Source organism: Lampetra fluviatilis, chromosome 46, assembly GCF_964198595.1.
Source record: "Lampetra fluviatilis chromosome 46, kcLamFluv1.1, whole genome shotgun sequence".
NCBI classification, from domain to species: domain Eukaryota; kingdom Metazoa; phylum Chordata; class Hyperoartia; order Petromyzontiformes; family Petromyzontidae; genus Lampetra; species Lampetra fluviatilis.
The window spans coordinates 6,392,386-6,412,802 of record NC_136320.1 but is presented as its reverse complement, the minus strand read 5'-3'; the positions used below and the strand labels follow the sequence as shown (position 1 = coordinate 6,412,802).

At 47.8% G+C, this 20,417-nt stretch overlaps 1 protein-coding gene across 1 annotated transcript; it reads right to left on the bottom strand.

Moving 5' to 3' along the window:
* Nucleotides 1-801: 801 nt before the first annotated feature.
* On the bottom strand, nucleotides 802-17,868 carry LOC144947722 (uncharacterized). Its single transcript, XM_078877041.1, has 11 exons — nucleotides 17,726-17,868; nucleotides 14,160-14,297; nucleotides 12,752-12,800; nucleotides 9,745-9,786; nucleotides 8,346-8,470; nucleotides 4,897-5,157; nucleotides 4,041-4,110; nucleotides 3,457-3,494; nucleotides 2,166-2,326; nucleotides 1,694-1,787; nucleotides 802-1,133 (listed from the first exon to the last, which is right to left on the bottom strand). The coding sequence occupies exons 1-11, from the start codon at nucleotides 17,771-17,773 to the stop codon at nucleotides 1,050-1,052; spliced, it is 1,110 nt and encodes a 369-aa protein (XP_078733167.1). The 5' UTR covers nucleotides 17,774-17,868; the 3' UTR covers nucleotides 802-1,049.
* Between the last annotated feature and the right edge of the window lie 2,549 nt (nucleotides 17,869-20,417).

The following is a 20,417-nucleotide window of genomic DNA, read 5'->3' as shown; positions in this document are numbered from 1 at the left end:
AATTCTGGGACTCATTCACCATCTTAAGATACTGTACTGTAATTATAACACTTGTTTATTTAAACAGGCTGCGTGATGATGTGACGAATCACTTAACTCACATTCAGAAGGTCACATTCAAATTCTGGCCGGGAGTGAAATCGACCAATCATGCCTTCAGGGGGTCATTAAAATGAGCATCGCTTTTTGTGAGGACAACTGAAAGTGGTTGTGTCTACGGAAGAGACCATTAGAAGTGTGGACTTGCCACCACGTGGCTCGGAGCACGAGGAAGGCATTTCCACAGTCACCGAAACGAAGGCACACGTTGACTCATCAACCTTTATGAACACTCTCCTTGAATGGCACAAACCAGAGCGCAGTGCCTGCGCTAATATCAATGCTAACTTTGGCACCGATGGTCGCTGGCACGGGCCGCGTGGCATATGACGCACAGCACACCCCCACCACCCACCTCTTGTGTTTAACCCTCTCGTGCATCATGTCCACTGTGGTGGACTGCGATGATTTGTTCGAATTTCAGCCGTGGTGACAGCACGCCTCCCAAAGCTCTCGTTGGTGCGTGCGGTCGTCCTTCCGCAGAACGTTGCGTAAGCTATTCAGTGTTGCCACCTGGCGGTGAGAAGTGTGATTCTACGGCAGGGAGGTTTGGTAAAGAGGTTGGCATTCATGAAGGCGGTGGCCAGAGGAAGCTCAGTGTCTGCTGTAATGAAAATAATCATAATTTTGTGATAAATTACATGAAACCTTCTGCATATTTGGAAGCGGTGCCTTTGACAAAAATCACATAAAACCAAAACACACAGGCTTTGCTTTTAATAATTCACGCATTAGAGAGGGTTTATAATAATCAGCTGTCTTGCAGTGTAAAACATGAAATACTTAAGTACAAGGGAAATTAGAGGTAGTAGGCAGCGGAGGGTGGCCCGCGGGGTCTCTGTGTGTGGTCGTGCGGGGTAGCCAACTTTCCCCAGCGCTGTCTGCCAACGATGTTTGTGGCCGCGCTTGGAGGGGGGGGTGGACAGCGTGCGCGATCGCCCCGTTGCCCGTCAGTGGCTCTCGCGAAAAGTGAGACGGTGCGGAGACAAACTCCTCCTCTCCAGGACTTCCTTGACCTCCCACTCCGTCGCCCCCTGCAGCACAGAGCATCCTCTTTATGCCTCTTTTTCCACTGCGCAACCAAGCCGCGCCAGGGCCACGCCGAGCCAGTGGAAGCAGAGCCGTGCCACTGACGTCACGCACGATGCACGAGTCCGGGACGTGTGCATAGAGGTGATGCGGTGACGTGTTGTGTGTGGAGGTGATGCGCTGATGTTGCAAGTTGGCATGGTAGGGGGCACAGGTGGTGCATCGGCCAGTCATCTCAGTCAGTCGACCCATGGCACCTGGGTCTGCCCCGTGACCTCCTGCCGGTGGACACTTCACGTGGCCTCAACGTGCACATAGCCTGGCACAAGCGCCGTGGTGACGTCACCGTCACTTAGTGGCGAATGGCAGTTGTTGTTGTTGCGCTGATGTCTGTGTGTGGTGGTAATGCACTGACGCGTGTGTGTGGCGATGCGCTGACGCTGCACTAAATTTTTCTGAATGACATGTTTTTTTGGGGGGGGGTTCATTGAAGTGTGTTTTTTTTATTTTCCCCGAACCAACCGAGTCGCCTGGTGCGGGCGTGCCACTTGTGCCGAGCTCTTACCTTCCACAGCCTGTCGCGAGCACGGTGAGTCGTGAGCAAGTTTTTGACCCTCTCGTGAATTTTCTCCCAGGAGTTCACCGGCGAGCTTCCACGCCTGACAAAACCCCACGGCAAGCCGCGCGCGAGTCAGTTAGAAGAAGACTGCGCGTGGGTGCCTCACGATGAACCCCGTTCCTCAAGCGAACGTAAAAAAACACCGCGCAATTTTAAAGCAATAATGTCGCTTCAAACACAGTTGCTCTCGATGTAGCTGTGCGACACGGCAACTTTGTTCAAACCTGAAACGAAATGTTGCCAAGGCAAAACGCACTCAACTGGATGAGGTCACAAGGTCATCGCAGCCAAGGTAAATCCAACACGGTTGGCTACGTACAGTGCGAAAGAAGTTCATCATACACACAAAGCACGGTTGGCTAGGAACGGTGCGAAAGAAGTTCAACATACACACGTACGTACAAGCGACGGCACTCACCCATCCAGCAGCGGCGTCCGCCGTGACGTGGCGGTCGGGGCCGACAGCGGCCGGGCCGCCAGCGCCCCCACCGTGAGGTCATCGTCGTCAGCTCCATCGTCGTCGTCGTCGTAGTTGTCGCCGTCTTCGTAACTGATTGTGACGTTGTGCACCGTGGCCACCTGTGGATGTGCACGCACGATGACCGTCGCGTGGTAACGTACGGACCGGCCCGGTCACAGTGACCAGGTTTAAAACAGCGAGGGCGCGTGAGAAAACTTAGGGGAGTGCGGGGGGGGGGCACAGCACTATCAACGTCACGTAAACTTTAAACAAACGTTAAAACGACAAACGGCAATAGTACTCATGGCTTGATCTGAGTTTCTAGATTTTAATCTTTCGTGACTGCAAGGATTCATACTCTTAGGTTTTTTCGGTAAAGTCACGTAGGTGAAAATAAAAATAAATAATAAAAATGATAATAGAAATAAAATAAATCACGACGTTTCGGAGGCAACACAAGTCTCCCTCATCAGGTGGGACCGTCACAGCTAAATTTACTGTATCAAGTGAGGAAAAAATCCAAGAGGCAAGCTCTTAAAGTTAAGTGGGAGGGGGGGAGGGGCTTGTCTGAATGATCTGAGTTTGTTCATTGTGCATTCTACTCCAGTTCTCGCCAGCCCTGTGTATGTGATCAAAGGCTTTCCCAATATGTGTTCACTTACACTCTAAGTATCTAGGAGGGGGATGAGCCTTTGGCAAAGGGAACTTAGCCCCCTCCAGCCGCCCCCACCATTGACCATGATCTAACCGTCCATCTCTTATGCACGAACACTTTCAACCTCAGTTGGAAAGTGTTAAACAAGTAAACCCGTAAAAACAAAGTTTTTCACTATAAATCCTTTATATGCGTGGCATCGGGGCGGCTAGAGTCCTCTCGTCCTCTGGCTTGAGATGGCTGCCACCTATGGGTCAGATGATTGTCTGGCAGCATTAAACAATTGGTAATTAAATATTTAAAAAAATTTCCCTAAACAGTGTAAAATTTTGGAAATTTGTTTTCTCACGAAAATGCATTGTCACGCACAACGAGTCTGTGTGCAAAATGTCAGCTCGATTGGATCACGGGATGTGGGTTAAAAAACGACCGAAAGATTTGCACGGTCGTAAGCAAGCAAGCGAACTTAATATAAAGGATTTAAAAAGGGAGTAGCCGACTTCCCAATGCAAAAGCATGCATGAAGCATTCCGAAAACTCAGGGCTTCCTGGATGAATGGCAGTGCGAGCACACCGGCACAAGGGTAGACACACCTTGCCACACCGATTGCCTTGGCATCTGTTGAGCGAAGCTGAAAAAAAGACAAACAAAAGTTCCAAGCAATTGTTACACACTTACAGGAGGGTAAGGACGCCCAGGCTCAGTTCAGATCTCACTCGCCACTAAAGTTAACTGTGGCCAGGAATCAAACTCGGGCCCTGGGTTCATAGCGCAGTGCACTAGCCACTTCGCCACCACCCCATTGAAACCAGTGTATGGTTAACCCTTTCCCATTCTGATGACGTACGCATACGGAAAGAACTAAACTAAAATAACTTTATCAGTACCGAGGCTCCCACAAGGCCATGCGAGAGGGCGTGTGGCACAGTTTGGCACCAGTTATCGTAGAGTGCGGTCGTGTCGCTACAATTATCTGTAGTGAGTATTTCAAAACAGGAACTATGCCTCTCTAAAATAAATACTGAATGCTTTTGCGTTCCGAGATTCAGCGGTGAACAGCACCCACCCTGCAACCTGCAAATGTCTCGGAACGGGGAAAGGGTTCATTAACAGAAAATTGGAGCCAATTAAATAGTCAATTCTTTTACGAGGTGCATTTATCGCGTGCACATTTTACCCGAAGGCGAGCTTCTGGTCCCTGGGAAGTATCCCTGGCGGGGAGAGGTGCTTCTGGCGCGTGATCCCACCTGCGACAATACAACAACGTTCTTCGCTCAGTGGCGGCAATGTCAACACAGCACTTGTGCCAGGCCAGGTGTACTTTGAGGACATGTGAAGTGACGAAGACACGCTGGCTAGCCACCCAACATTCAGACGTTACGAGCTAACCTACTTTAGCACTCCACAAGGCGCCAACTCACCGTGCTCTAGCAACTGAAATGCTCTGCTTGTTGTTGTGACCGCCGCTCAAAACAACAACAAGCGGATCGACGCCAGTGTAGGGCTCTCGGCATACAAGTGTTTTTTTCCACTGGCTATTTTCCAAGCCGAGCCGAGCCGGAACCAAACTATAAAAACCTCTGGCCTCAGAAGGTATCTGCATCTGGCTCGAGGCCAATCAGGGCTGGCGGCGGAGCTAACGACGCGTTCGTTGCTCATCGCCATCGGCGGGCACGACTGCAGTACTGCGGCGGTAAAAACCCGGCGCTTCCTTCAGCCGCACTGCGGTAGTGTAGCGGTTAAAGTGTGCCGATGCCATGAATCCAGTGACCCGAGTTCCCGCGGAACAGCACCGATGACGATTATCTGAACCGGTCCTGGGCCTCCCCTAGGTCGAACTCAGCCGCAAATGAGTACCCGGAGCGGTGTGTAAACATCGCCACCAGGGAGACAAAGGTGGCCAGTGCCGGCCTTCATAGGTGCTACTCGATAACAGCACTTGCACCGAGTCTGTTACGACTATACGGGGGGATCTATGTCTTTGGTGTCAGGTATTGCAGTCGCCGATGACCTCGAGGTTGTCGACCACTCACGGCAGCGGCGGCTCGCGACACGCTACGTCGCTTCGCCGGCCTCGCAGCGCCGCCCTCCGAGGCCCGCTTCGGCGACGTCCTCGCGACTGGCGAGCGCCCGCGTGACCTCCTCGTCGTCGTCGCCGCCTCGTCGGCGCCGTTGCCGTAGCAGCAGAAGGAGCAGGGGCCCCAGTGCTCCCCCTCCTGCCCCTCCCCGTCTGCGCGTCGCGACGTCTCCACGATGGAGGTCCGAGTGGAGAACTCCAGCTGAGGAGCGATGCCCTTCACCGCGGACAGTCAAGTTATCACGCGTCAAGTTATTATGCGCGCGCACGTGAATCCAATGCCTCCCCAAAGGCGTGCGGCAGGTCGCGGCTGGCTGGCCACGCTTCGCCGGCCAGCTGGGGAACGCAACACTCGGCAATGTCTGCAGCAACAGCAGCAACAGCAGCACTAGCAGCAACAGCAGCAACAGCAGCAACAGCAGCAAGAGCAGCAAGAGCAGCAAGAGCAGCAACAGCAGCAACAGCAGCAACAGCAGCAACAGCTGCAACTGCAGCAACAGCAGCAACTGCAGCAACTGCAGCAACAGCAGCAACAGCAGAAACAGCAGCACTAGCAGCAGGCACTATTTTACCAGCCCACTGCGAGACCGAGGGTCACTGCCAATTATAAACACAGAAGACAAGACAATTATACACGTGCGCACATGTGCAGCCTGTTGTCAATCCACTGCTAGATGAGGGCCTCCCCACGTCACGTGATTTACTTCACCAAGCTGGTCCAGTGCACGCTGGTGAAGGTGGGGAGGATAACCATGGGAGCAAAAAAGTACCGTACAGTACGAGCGGTGAACTTTTTCTGCAATGCCCTCTGCTGCCCACAACATAGCCCTGCATCCTATAACACCTGTGATGCACGACGGTCGCCAATCCAAGCACGATCCAGGCTCAACACCGCTTCAGCTTCTGAGACCTAACAAGGTCGGCGCGTTCTGGGTGACGTAGTCAAAAACCCGTGTATTGTAAAGTGTCTAAAGTGCACCTGCTTTGTTAAGGGGCTTCCGCGTTATGAGAGAATGCATGACAAACCGGAGTTATTGTGCGAAATCTGTGCTTGCCCGTGTGCGTGGCTGCCATGCATAAATTGTGTTTTTAATATGGACGACACAATGGTGAGCCCAGCTGCACCACCACGTTTTCAAAATGCACACGGATGTTCACCAACAAAGCCCTTCGCGTTTGTATTGACCTAGAATCAAATTAGGGTATGAAATTCATAACCGTGTTATCAATTACCATTTCTCAGAAATTAGCCCTCGCTTCCTGGCATTCATCTTCTTGGTTCTTTCGGTAAAGTCCCCGACAGACCTGGTCTTCACCTGAGGATGGCTGCTTGCGTTGTGGCCGAAACGTCGTGAGAATTATTTTATGATGTTTTATTTTTATTATTTTATTATTTCCATTCTACGTGACTTTACCGAAAGAACCAAGAAGATGAATCCCTGCAGTCACGAAAGATTTAAATCGAAATTCGTGGCATTCGCCAAGCAATGTTAATTACAGATGGCCCCGTAAGCTGGCCCTCGGCGTGACTGTTAATTCGCCCATATACTTTCTTTTTAAAAACATCTTCCACGTCAGTCGCAAATCGCTTGTAAAATCTCACTTATATATATCTATAAAAAAAGAGCCAGGCGCGGCGACGCACACCAATAAACCAGCATTTTGGCGGTGGCGTTGAACGATTTAACGAATCGTTCAGACTCAAAAACCGACTAAGCTGTGAGGTGACCAGTAAGTAGCAGCAGGGCAAGTGCGTTCCGAACCCATCTGTGCTGACTTGAGAATGAAATACCTCTGGTTCAGTGATTAAACTGGTCAACAAAAAAAATAAAAAATCTTCTGGCCTGGACTTTTGCAGCTGTTTTAGACTAATTTCAGGGTGCCGATTCCAAATCTGATCTCAGATTTGCTCTATCACATCTCATTTTTATGCTATTGGCATACCCCATTTTCATTGATTTTACCCGAAATTAACTCTGTCACTTATGATTGCAAGTTGTTGCGAGTCAGTGACTGCTTTAGTGTTAAAATATGGTACTGTATTTTTAGGATAGTGTGTTTATAATATCATTTTATGTAGATACCTACATTTATTTAATATTTTTCTTCTGCAGTTTTTATTGAAAATGCAATCTTTGATAGACAGAAACTGATGCCAGATTTGGAATCAGCACCCCAAAATTACCTTAAAACCGTTGGAATACCTTAAGCCAGAAAAAAGTGTGTTGACCAGTGTTATTCACCTTCATTGCAGCCTGCACCGCTTTGGTTCTCAGAAAGGGCATCTCGCACCTCCAGGGGGTGTGTGCACCCCAGGTGAACAACTACTGCTCGAGTAGGTTACCATGTTTTGTTAAGTATGTTGAACTTCTTTCACACCGAACGTAGCCAACCGTGCTAATTGGAAGTGCGGGGAGAGGGCAACAAACGAAATGTAAAAACCATCTCTAAAGAAATTAGTTTTCAATCGAGATGACTTACAAGTGCATAATAGCTCCAGTGGCTTCCTAATATCAGAAGAGCATTCCAGACGGCCGCAGAAGCGCATCATGACCAAAATATGCCAATAGAGGACCCTCTTGAAAAACTGTCCATAAGACTCAGTGCGGCTTTTTTTGATTTAAAAAGAAAATTAGGTTTTTTTTTCAATGTGTCAACCATAAATGCAAGATTCAGTTACTTATCAACAGCAGGCCGATGGAAAACAAAGACATAAACAATATAAAAAAATGATACTTCACAATTCAGTGCTATTCCCTGGCATATGCCTCCATCAACAAAACCCCATCGAATACATCTTGAGTGAGTCTACACACATGCACTTTTATAGCCAGCTGAAAGCCATTTGGGGATTCTTTTCTTATTGCAAGGGAGAGTTTGGAGACCTGGATTCTATCAGACACTCATGAACAGATAACATGTTCCAACATATCAGTGGCACGAAATTGAAGCAAACAGCTCCAAAATTCACAGTCAATTCAGGGATTTTAAACAAATTTTCCATCGAACGTAACAAAGCCGCTGAGATAACTGTGCCTGCACGTGCCCCCGTGGTATCCGTGTGTGCGTGGGTGTAAGAGCGGCAACGTAACAGTGAGCACATTGCGCTATGAACCCGGCGACCCGAGTTCGATTCACGCTCACGGCCAACACCAGTGAGGATTATCTGAATCGGTCCTGGGCCTCTCCTAGGTCGACTCAGCCTCAAATGAGTACCTGGTACGATGTGTAAACATCGCAAACTACGGAGTCAAAGGCGGCCGGGCGTGGTGCTGGCCACCCACCCCCTCGTGTGCCGCTCCAGCCTTCATAGGTGCTCGCTAGCAGCACTTGCCCCAACAGCGTGTGAAGGCTATACGGGGGCTCTTTGTCTTTGTGTGCGCGCGTAGGGCGGTGGTTGCGTACAGGGTAGTTGTGCGCACGGTTCAGAAGGATCTGCCCGTCGGAACCGTGGGCTGATGGGGTGAGGCGAGGCTCCGGGAACAGGAAGCATCGAACGTCGCCTTCGTGGATGGCCAGGGACTCTCCGCCTGGCCGAGTGAGCCCACACAGACACACGGACATGCATGAACGACTTGAACTCTGCCCGTTCGTTTGTCCGATGAGCTTTCGGGTTGTGATGTCTGACGGTTTGTTCGAGGTGCTGAGAGCATTTCGTGAATAGTTACATGCACGCTTGTATATACGCTGAACCTCTTTAGCACCGTACATAGCCAAGCATGTGTAATAACAGCCAGAGGGTTCACGTGGGGATTGGCTTGCCGGTCCTGCTTGTAGCCAATAAGGGTTGAGATAGGGACCATGGCCCAGGCGTCATCACGACAGGTCATCAGGAGTGATTGGCCTAGCCATTCGGGGCCCCAGCCAATGGGGAGCCGGATGAGGGGCGTGGTCCCGGGATTGACAGGGAACCATCGAGAATGGTCGAAGCTGTCCATGAACGATTGGCTGGGGGGACCACGTGACGAAGGTATTAAGAGAGAGTGAGAGAGAATGATCGAGAGCAGACTGGAACTGACACGACAGGGCTCTGGGTGCCACGTGCGCGGTGGGGACTTAGTGCGAAGTCTGTCCTCTCTCCGTTGTCTGCCAGCAACGGAGAGTGAGTGAGCAAAGTGTATTGTGGAGTGGAAATAAAAGGACTGATCCCGAAGCCGTCTCAAGAAAGATTATTACACATGCAAACCAGAGGTGCGGGGGAAGGACAACAAACTACACACAAAAAGCAGTTCTGAAGAAATGAGTTTTCAAGTTAGATTTAAAAGTGTATAGCTCGAAGTGGCTTCCTAGTACCTGAAGGCAGACGGTTTCAGACGGCCGCAGAAGCACATCTGAAAGCATGCGATGCAGTGAACGGCTTTGTTCAATGGTTAGCCACGAAACCTATCCACAACCGTGAAACCTATGCAGTGGCATGCTCATTTGTGTTTGCAGATTTATTTATTCATTTTGCCCATCGTGTGTTTCTGGAGTTATCTGCAACTCTGCTGGTGACGGGCCTCTCCACTGACTATACATTGGGTTACATTTGCGCAAATGTCTACTGTGGATTTGGACATTTACTATTTATGATCAGGGTTAGGGGGTTAGGAAACGTATGCATTAATCATTGCGAGTTGGAGCCAGGGGTCACGTCCGTTCTAGCAATCTGTAATCAGTTAAGAGTCAGTCACTAAATCGAGCGTGTCGTATTTTTTGATGTTGCGTCGCGCCTCTAGACGTGACATGCACAGCAGCTCCCTTGCGAGTTTTGAATGCCGCCGGAGAGGCCTGCACATGCAGGCCCGAGTGCAGTCTTATTTACCTGGCAGAGTAAGCTGTATCAGTTCGATGCGCACACATTCCTCTGCGGATAAACACGCACACACACACAGAGTCGTCGGGATAGAACCAAATAAAGATAACTTACAGATAATGTACATCCTGCATGTGCCGGTATATAGAGCTTATATATTTTGCGACATGGCTCGTTGAGTCTGCTAATAATTACAATCCCAAGCACCGATACATTCATTATAGCCACTGCACTGCGGTTGTTCCAGCCATACTGCACCACGCTGGTCCGTGCAGATTGGTGAATGAGGGCCAAGCACCGGTTTAGATATCACTCACTACTGAAGTTCAAGTTCATTTATTAGGTATAGCCCTGTGAACCATTCGGCTCTTGAATCGGGTGCAACCGCAACAAACAAAAAACAAAAACATGAACAAAAAAACATCTTAAATTGAATATGTGACTGAGTGCAAACAGAAAATCCAAGAAAAGACAGCAAAATATTGCAGAAAAAATCACCGTACACCAACGCTGTGTGCAAAAATCCCAGTGGGATGCAAGTCAAACAACCAACAACAACCACAAGACAACTTAGATTAAGGCCATCGGTCTAACTCTGTACTACAACAAACAAACATGGCTAAACCAATACACTTTTCGAAATCACCAAAATAAAGCCATGAAACCAATGAAACAGTGAACATAGGAACTGTGATGGAATTTTCACAATAAATGGCATAAACATGTACTACCAAAACCCTGCAGCCATGGCCTCAGGTCACCTGGTTCATAGAGCATTGTACGATCCGCTGAACAACAAGTCCCCCTTTGTTTTAATTAACTTACAGCTATTTAATTTAAATGCTCGTTATTTTGTTCTTCGTGGTGGGTTACAAACTGTTCCTCATTTTGGTTGTATAGTGATTTACATCTGTTGCTTAAAATCTGTGAAAATATCCCGACCTGAACAACATTTTTGATATCTTCTATTTGACTGCAATACGTTTTGTCTGCTGTTATTCACGTTCATGACGATAACCGTACCAAACTGTAATCATCTTCTGTATTAAATTAACAGAGGACAGAGACACCCCTGACATTTTGCTGCTTCTGTGTTAGAAATCAGAATCAAGACACGTTTGTATTTGCTACATCTGGGATCCTCCACATCCACGTGTTTTCAAAAGGTGTTCACAATGTTCATGTTCCAGCTGGTTGTAAAATCTGGTAGACCGTGCCCTTGTGTTCCTCTTTCCAACGATACATTTACCAATCATCCTTTCATCTGTTTCTCATTACCTTAGCACTTACGTATTCCATTATCATGGTGGAATGTGTATTACCATAATTTTAAAGTTGAATCAGGAGGACAGTGAGCAGGTGCATTCATTATTTTCCAAATACAAAGTGTGGCATGCTCTCTTGTTCCCTTCTAACAAAGGGAAATTGCAGGCGAATGGTGATTAGGTTGTGCGAGCGTACTTTTTCAACTGGAAGAAAAAGGGAGCAGGCAGCACCTCACTTAGATCTGATTAAGAACACTCCCTTAGTTTGCATTTGAGGCGAGATGTTAAGTACCTTGCCAGGTATACAAGAGGCCCTGGGTTCGATCCCGACCCTGATGCCAGTACATTTGGAGTATCCGTGTTCTCCCCGTGGTCGCGTGGATTTTTATCCGGGTCCTCCGGTTTTTCCCCTCCACATTTATAATCGACGTGCGTTTTGAGCATTTCACTGCTAAAAATTCCCACGTGATAAGCCACTTTGTTGAGCTATAATTCGTGGCCAGAACAACTACTGTATACAGCTAAGTGGGTCTTAACTGGTAAAATAAAAAATAGTTTATTTTAGCCAAGTAGAGTGGGAAGGCACACAGCCGTGAAGATCGGCATCAGCAGACTTGAGTCACAGGCAGGATAGGAGAGAACAAATTGCTGCTGTGCAGATGTCAGCCACTGCAATCTCCAGACAGGGTAGACAACGGGCTTGATACTCTGGTGTGATTCCAAGCCACGCCACCTTGCTGGTCTCGTCAAGGAGCATAAACCATCATCACACGAACTCCGGTTATCCTTGCCGTGGTTTTTGGCTAGCCAATGAACAAAGACGGTCACCGCATCGCACGTTTTCCGATGAGCTTCTGCGGCCATCTGGAACGCTCTTCCTTCTGATATTAGGAAGCCACTGAAGCTATGCACTTTTGAATCTAAATTGAAACCCCATTTCATTAGAACTGCTTTTTATATTTAGTTTGTTGTCCTTCCCCCGCACCTCCGAATAGCACGGTTGGCTACGCACGGTGTGAAACAAGTTCAACACACGGACAAGATACACACCACACGTGCAGTGTCTTTGGACAGGTCAAGACGCAAAGATTATTTGAGCAGGAACCGTGAGGATGGCGTGGTTGAGTCGCCACAACATTCTCCGGTGACGTAAATTGAACTTCTTTCGCACCGTACATAGCCAACTGTGGTCATCGGAGGTGTCAACTCCTTGACAGTAAGAAGTGCATCTTGGGCTGCTATACAACGCTGCTGTAGCAAGGTGCTGTGGCAGCCATCAGACACAATGCAGGATTAGGAGAGCAAGACCCCCCCCTGCCCTAATTTATCTAGAGGAGGTGGTTAATCTTCTGACAGTCACCTCAAGAAAGTTAACCCTAGACACCTGTTCCATGACCTCCTTCCATCGAGCCTTTGACACTTCACGTGACCTCAAGAAACCAAACCTGGCACAAGCAGTGTGGTGATGTCAAGTGTGAATGTTGGTTACCAGGTATGTGGCTTTATTTTAAAGATATAACACGCCAAAGCCCGCAAGGTGATCACTCAGTTTTATTGCTCCTGCATCCACTGCCATAAAATGTTCCCGCGGGTAACACCAGGTTCCATTCTGTGTAGCGTCCGAGGTCTGACGAGACTGGGCGCATCACACGTGTCATGGTCATGGGCCAAAATTGCAATAAAATAATCGCTATATGGTGATTAGTGGGATATTGGATTGTCACCGTTTATACAACTGCCTCGGATCTTACCTTCCAGGAGCTGAGCAACATCTGCCGGGTCCGTTGCTCTAGGGAAAACCTGGGGCGACATCGCAAATTTCATTGTCATAACCATCACTCCTAAACACATTTCGTGAGCAATTATAACACAGTATCCCGCAAATTACAAATTTATATTTAATTTAATGGGGGAGCGGTAGCGCATTGGTTTGCACACTGTGTTGTGAGCCCGACGACCCGATTCCAATTCCCAGTCGTGGCTAACATCAGTGACAAGTGAACATTTAACTGATTCTGGGTTTCCCTTAATGAACCAGCACTGACCAGTGTGGTAAAGTCAAACAGCCCACGTGACCAACATGGCATGCATGTAAAGGCTTTCATCCAGCAGTGGACTGAGAAAGGGCTAAAGTAATATGATAGTCCTTCATTTGTACAGAAAAGCCTTATCGAGTCTCAAGACTTTTAGGAGGTTCCTGCATGCATTGGGATTCTTGAACAGTTTCTATATTGAGTTTATTACATGTGGAAATCTAAACACACACGCGGTGATAACACTCACAGTCTGCAGATGGATTCAAGAATCCACATTCTGTACTGCCACCTCATGGCCACGTAGCAGACAGGCAGGTATGAGAGTTTTATAAATGTGTGCTAAATAAACCCGTGCCTCTCACACGCTGGAACACCTTGGCAAGACATTTGCCTCCTGTGATTCTCTCTCGCCTTGTTACGTTTGGCTCATTTATCTACCTAGCATCTCAATGCAACAAGAGTGAGGCACGACACTGGCTAAGGAGAGACATAATGGGTGGGGGAACTGAATATGCCGGATGAGCTTAAGAACACACGGGAGAGGTGAGGGGAGGGGAGGTTATGGTGAGAGAGCAACACAACAGCATCGCCCGTCAAAAGAATATTTTGCGGATAGCCTCGGCTACCGTCCAAGAGATGCGAGTAAGTAAATCAGTCTCTTGGGTATTATTGATCCAAACTTTAATCACTTAACTCTAAACCCGACGTCAAAAAAAACGTAATAAATTACCTCCCGTCATATTTTATCAACTGAAAGATAAAAATGTGAAACTGAAAAGGTTGGTTAGTTGTGCAATATCCCTTTGGGGCACTGTACTCGTCCTCCACAATGTTGACGTTCGTGTCTGTTTTTGTTGCTGCTGCTGCTACTGTGCTCACTCACCACGTCCTATGTAATGCAGCTGGGCAAACGGCCAAACAGGATCATCCGTGTAACGAAGCTATCCGAATGGACATTATCTCACGTATCTGTTAGACTAAAATCTGTGGGAATAGAAGTGCCCGTTTCTTTCCCTGTGTCTGAGTCGGTCTCTTTGCGGGCATATTTGGGCTTTCATTCCCACCCCCGTGACGCCACCACCACCACCGCCACCACCACCGCCACTACCACAACCACCACCACCTTCTGGAAGCGGAGACGCTCATGCACGAGCAGAGGGAAGACGGCCGGGACACAGCGGCACTTGCGGTACTGGCCGAACATGCACACGCTCAGGTAGATGTCGTCCTTGTTGGGCAGGAACACACCTGGACATGTCACCTGTGCAAAGACGAGAGAGAGAGAAGTAGATAAAGATCCCCCGTGCAGTCTTTTGAACGGGTTGTTTGAATAAAGTTCAGTAAGTGAGCACCTAAGAAGGCCCGCACTAAACACAAGGGGCTAGCACCTCTCTGGAACATTTGTTTTATTTTCCCAATGCTTTACAGACCGAAACAGATACTTATTAAAAACTGAGTTGACCTATGGGGAGGGGCAGGATCGCTTACAATATATTCCAAACTCATCTTAGCAGTGGCCTGGAATCGAGCCCAGGTCGCCAGTTGCATAGCGCAGTGTGCTAACCACGTCGCTGCGTTACCTGCGCGCACATACACTTTAAGACTAATCATACACAAGTGAATTCTAGACGAGTAAAAGGCGCAATTGTGACGACAGGATCGGTCCACCCCCCTCATGCCGTGCAGGTCAGGCGCATCACGCACGCAGCCGCGTTTTCGAACCGCGAACTCAAAAGAGGAACACATTTGGCCTTAGTTAGACAGCGACAGCAGCAATGATGATTGCGGGTTTTCAATCCTGCTGAGGATTCGTCAAGTACGGTGTTAGGGGCCGTCCACAAATGACGTTACGCGATATTGAACGATTTTTGAACCCCCCCCCCCCCTAGTCACACGGCGTCACAAAAAGTCAGACCCCCCAACCTCAAATACGGCGTCACAAAGCTCTGCCCCCCCCCAAAAAAAAATATAAAACATGCTTCAAATCGCTTTAAACTATTGTCATTGTAGCGCGTATTTAATGTGGCGCTGCACTCTGATGTTGTAGGAGAAAACATTTATTAAAAAGTATATTTAATTAAGTAAAACGTGTTGTCTATATTTATTTAAAGTTCCGCATTTTGATGTGACGTCAAATTTCTCACTCCCCCCCCCTCGTCACACATCGTAATGTCTGACCCCCCCCCCCAGGTGTGTGACGTCATTTATGGACGGCCCCTTATCACCATTGCCAGCTGTTGCCTTGCGCCTGAGGGACTTTGGTGCGGACAAGCGTTCCCTAGCCCCGGGGGGGGGGGGGGGGGAGAGTTCTAAACAGCCTCAGAGCAACAACGAACGCATGTCATCACTTTGTGTAAATGATGATAAACTTGTGAGCACCGTAAAGTACATACACCAGCAACGGGACAAAATGCATGAACATAAATAGCAGCGCAGTAAAACCTTGGATTGCGAGCATAATTCGTTGCGGAAACGTGTTTGTAATCCAAAGCACTCGTATATCAAAGCACTCGTATATCAGTTGTGATCACGTGACGCTCGGCAGGCAAAGCGTATACACGTGCTACTCGTATTGCAAGACCTCGCTCGTTTATCAAATTAATATTTATTTAACAATTTTGCTCGTCTTGCAAAACACTCGCAGACCAAGTTACTCGCAATCCAAGGTTTTACTGTACTTGCGTGCAAATACTGTGTCCGACACAACCAAGCATTTTTTAAAATGCTGTCCATATAGAGTACTACATTTGTAGTAACACGCACAGTAGTTGTATGTGTATGTTTGTCAATCATGTACATATAGAGTACTACATTTGCAGTAACACGCACAGTAGTTGTATGTGTATGTTTGTCAATCATGTACATATAGAGTACTACATTTGTAGTAACACGCACAGTAGTTGTATGTGTATGTTTGTCAATCATGTACATATAGAGTACTACATTTGCAGTAACACGCACAGTAGTTGTATGTGTATGTTTGTCAATCATGTACATATAGAGTACTACATTTGTAGTAACACGCACAGTAGTTGTATGTGTATGTTTGTCAATCATGTACATATAGAGTACTACATTTGCAGTAACACGCACAGTAGTTGTATGTGTATGTTTGTCAATCCTGTCCATATAGAGTACTACATTTGCAGTAACACGCACAGTAGTTGTATGCATGTACCTTATGTTAAACTTCTTTCGCACCGTACGTAGCCAACCGTGCTAACAGGTGAGTGAATCACAAACGTGCAGCGCACTGCTTTGCCGCGCTTTGTACACCGAAAACGACGTGACGTAAGAGGGGTGATGCGGATGATCGACGGCAACGAAGATGCGCATATGACGACGATGACAAGAGGCTGGTGAGGAGTGGTGTGTGGTGATCGTGGTCACGGTGCAACCGAGTGAAGCAACGTTCTCCATCGCAAGGCCCCGCGGGTCACTGTCGGTTCCTGGTGGGCCTTTAGTGCGGCCCCCAACAACACACAACACGTGAGAACATCCCCCACCACCATCATCATCATCGTGCTGCTGTCACAAACCCCCCAATGGCTTCAAATGTGTGGCGGCCCTCACACTGATGATGTCTTATCGGCGAACGTGACCCCCGCCTCTTAACACGTGTTAGTAGCTCAGCTTATTGGAGAGTATATTTAGTTTACGTGGTTGTTTAGTTACTGCAGCTACATACTATTAACATCCCTTCCCTTTATTAATGCTACCCCTATCCCCTCCCTTTGATGCTGCTAATCCTACATAATGCACGGGCATAATGACTTTGAAACCCCCCGCCCACCTCCTACGCATTTCACAAGTTATTACTTATCTGCATTTCCCATAAATATGCTAAATTCCTCTTGATATGCAAATTCTTTTGTCAAGGCGCTCTTCCCCTTCCAACCCAGCTTAAATATACGCTCCAAGCGTGGTGCTGTTTCATTCAGACGCTGTCTCCCCGACAGACCTGGTCTTCACCTGAGGACGGCTGCTTGCGTTGTGGCCGAAACGTCGTGAGAATTCTTTTATTATGTTTTATTTTTATTATTTTGTTATGTTTAATTTTTATTATTTTATTATTTCCCTTCTACGTGACTTTACCGAAAGAACCAAGAAGATGTGTGAAGGACGCTGGCATAAATGGGCACTGTCGGACGCAGGACTTTATTAGCCCGAATGCTCAACGTAGTTGTTTCGAAGCCGAACGCTACCGTGAAGCTATACTGTACATTGTAGGCATTAAATAAACATAAACTCACCATTTTTTTTTATCATTATTTGGTGATGCTTCGCTGGCAGTGGTCCACAGGCACAATACACCAACTCGGAACGCACTCGTCAACAAACGCCGTGGCCTCAAAAGTAAAAAAAAAAACAATCGCCGACGTTTCGGGCAAGTGGCCTTCCTTTCGCAGTGCATTCAACTCTCAATCAACGGTTCATAAAACGAACCGCAGCGATGTTTACAACTATGAGACGTGACAATCGTTGTATTTGCGTTACATTATTCGATGGCCACGAAAAGCGAAACCGTGGATTCATTAAAAAAATCAAAATAAAACTTCAGAAGTAAAAACACCGCAACTTCGTACAGTGCCTAGAGCCTCCGGTACAGGGCCGCGAGTGTCGTTATAAACGTTTCTCGTTTAAAGCGAAACAAACTCGCGCGTTGGCAACAACGAAGCGTGTACTCACCGCCTGCACGTCCAACTCCACCGTGCATTTGAACAACTTCCGCGGCATCTTCGCGGTTTAAATTCTTTTTTGTGCCTCAGAAAAAACTAAAATTCAAAATCGCGCCTCCGCCAAGCGGCGCTCCTCCATGGGGGGGCCGCGTCCCGGAACCAATGACGCTCGTCTCCATGGCGACAGCCAATCACTGTTGCCTAGGGCGATCGGACAGCCAATCGGGACACGCTGCGGGCGTTTCCACGGTGATTGCCAACTGGGGGGCGTGTCACCCGAGCGTGGCCGCGGCAAGGGCCAATCAGCGCGCGCCCCCACCCCCTACACCCCCCCACCACACGTATCTCCATGGTGACGGATGTCTTAAAGGGACCGTACATGTGTTCTTGGTTCTTTCGGTAAAGTCACGTAGAAGGGAGATAATAAAATAATAAAAATAAAACATATTAAAATAATAATGAGAATTGTATTATTTTATTATGTTTTATTTTTATTATTTTATTATCTCCCTTCTACGTGACTTTACCAAAAGAACCAAGACGATGAATCCCTGCAGTCACGAAAGCTTTAAATAGAAATTTAACCCTACACGTGGTTTGGGCTGGGAGGGATACGGGATAGCGCCCTGCATTCAATAATATGTAGTCAACTGGCTCCCGTCATAGGAATGTGGAATTGTCGTCGCTGGCTAAGGGCCCGCAGCGCAGATGAGCACAGCGAGGAGAATCGACCTTGCCTTTGACAGTTGTCATAGTTATTCCAACTTTGGTTGGTCTGTGGTTTGACATTTTCAGACACGCTGGGATGGTGATGATTCGTAAAGGGTCTTGAACGTTGTCAATCAAACCTCATGATAATATGTAGTGATGCTGCTGCTGCGTTGACAATGGTGCACAAGCACAATTAACAACAAACTCCACGCATTCGTTAATGACACTGTGGCCTTAAAAGTACATATCTCATGTCGCCGATTATATATTTTTAAAGACATTTAAATATTTCTCCTTCGAGGGTAGTGTTACTGACGAACTCGTTGAATTTTCCACAGTCTCTCAAACGGCAATCCCCTTCAAAATGACCCTCTAAGCAATAACAAAAACACTACGAGGTCCACTTACTGGTGTTGCTTAATTTGTTGAACTGTCCAAGGAAGAACTTCGCACACCACGTCAATGGCTACACGCTCCATGATGTGCAACGCACATGGACAGTAGGTGGCAGTCTAAACACCAGTAGAGTCCTGTGCAAGCGCTTCGCCTTCACGCTGAATGACTTCGTGTCCGCAGCTGCGGCTACGCCCGAGGGTCGGTTACCTGGGGCTACGGAGCCCGCACGCGGTGGCTCTTTGAAGCACCGCAGTGGCGGCTCAAGGAATTCGAGAAAAAAGTTATTTTGGTTGCCGACCTCTGTGACCTTGGAAGTCCAATTCACTATGGAAGTTTAGTTTACCATGGAAGTCCAGTTTACCATGGAAGTCCAGTTCACCATGGAAGTCCAGTTCACCATGGAAGTTCAGTTTACCATGGAAGTCCAGTTCACCATGGAAGTCCAGTTTACCATGGAAGTCCAGTTCACCATGGACGTCCAGTTCACCATGGAAGTTCAGTTTACCATGGAAGTCCAGTTCACCATGGGCGTCCAGTTTACCATGGACGTCCAGTTTACCATGGAAGTCCAGTTCACCATGGAAGTCCAGTTCACCATGGAAGTCCAGTTCACCATGGAAGTTCAGTTTACCATGGAAGTCCAGTTCACCATGGAAGTCCAGTTTACCATGGAAGTCCAGTTCACCATGGACGTCCAGTTCACCATGGAAGTTCAGTTTACCATGGAAGTCCAGTTCACCATGGGCGTCCAGTTTACCATGGACGTCCAGTTTACCATGGAAGTCCAGTTCACCATGGAAGTCCAGTTCACCATGGAAGTCCAGTTCACCATGGAAGTTCAGTTTACCATGGAAGTCCAGTTCACCATGGAAGTTCAGTTTACCATGGAAGTCCAGTTCACCATGGAAGTCCAGTTTACCATGGAAGTCCAGTTCACCATGGAAGTTCAGTTTACCATGGAAGTCCAGTTCACCATGGAAGTTCAGTTTACCATGTAAGTCCAGTTCACCATGGACGTCCAGTTCACCATGGAAGTTCAGTTTACCATGGAAGTCCAGATCACCATGGAAGTTCAGTTTACCATGGAAGTCCAGTTCACCATGGACGTCCAGTTCACCATGGAAGTTCAGTTTACCATGGAAGTCAATTTCACCATGGAAGTTCAGTTTACCATGGAAGTCCAGTTAACAGCGGAAGTTCAGTTTACCATGGACGTCCAGTTTACCATGGACGTCCAGTTTACCATGGACAGGCGTCGGCAACTTGCGGCTAGAGCCGCGTGCTGCTCGCTAAGGACTGTTTCATGAAGTTATCTCGTAGTCCCCACACAGTGCATTGCCGCTCTTGAGTTTACCATGGAAGTCCAGTTCACCATGGAAGTTCAGTTTACCATGTAAGTCCAGTTCACCATGGACGTCCAGTTCACCATGGAAGTTCAGTTTACCATGGAAGTCCAGATCACCATGGAAGTTCAGTTTACCATGGAAGTCCAGTTCACCATGGACGTCCAGTTCACCATGGAAGTTCAGTTTACCATGGAAGTCAATTTCACCATGGAAGTTCAGTTTACCATGGAAGTCCAGTTAACAGCGGAA

Bases quoted from the DNA above. Each gene is read 5' to 3' on its own strand.
- LOC144947722 (XM_078877041.1), bottom strand. From the start codon at position 17,773: ATGCCGCGGAAGTTGTTCAAATGCACGGTGGAGTTGGACGTGCAGGCG. The intron at 14,298-17,725 runs GTGAGTACACGC...GTCTTTGCACAG, and splicing joins TGGAGTTGGACGTGCAGGCG to GTGACATGTCCAGGTGTGTT. The intron at 8,471-9,744 runs GTAAATAAGACT...TCACTCGGCCAG, and splicing joins GATACAGCTTACTCTGCCAG to GCGGAGAGTCCCTGGCCATC.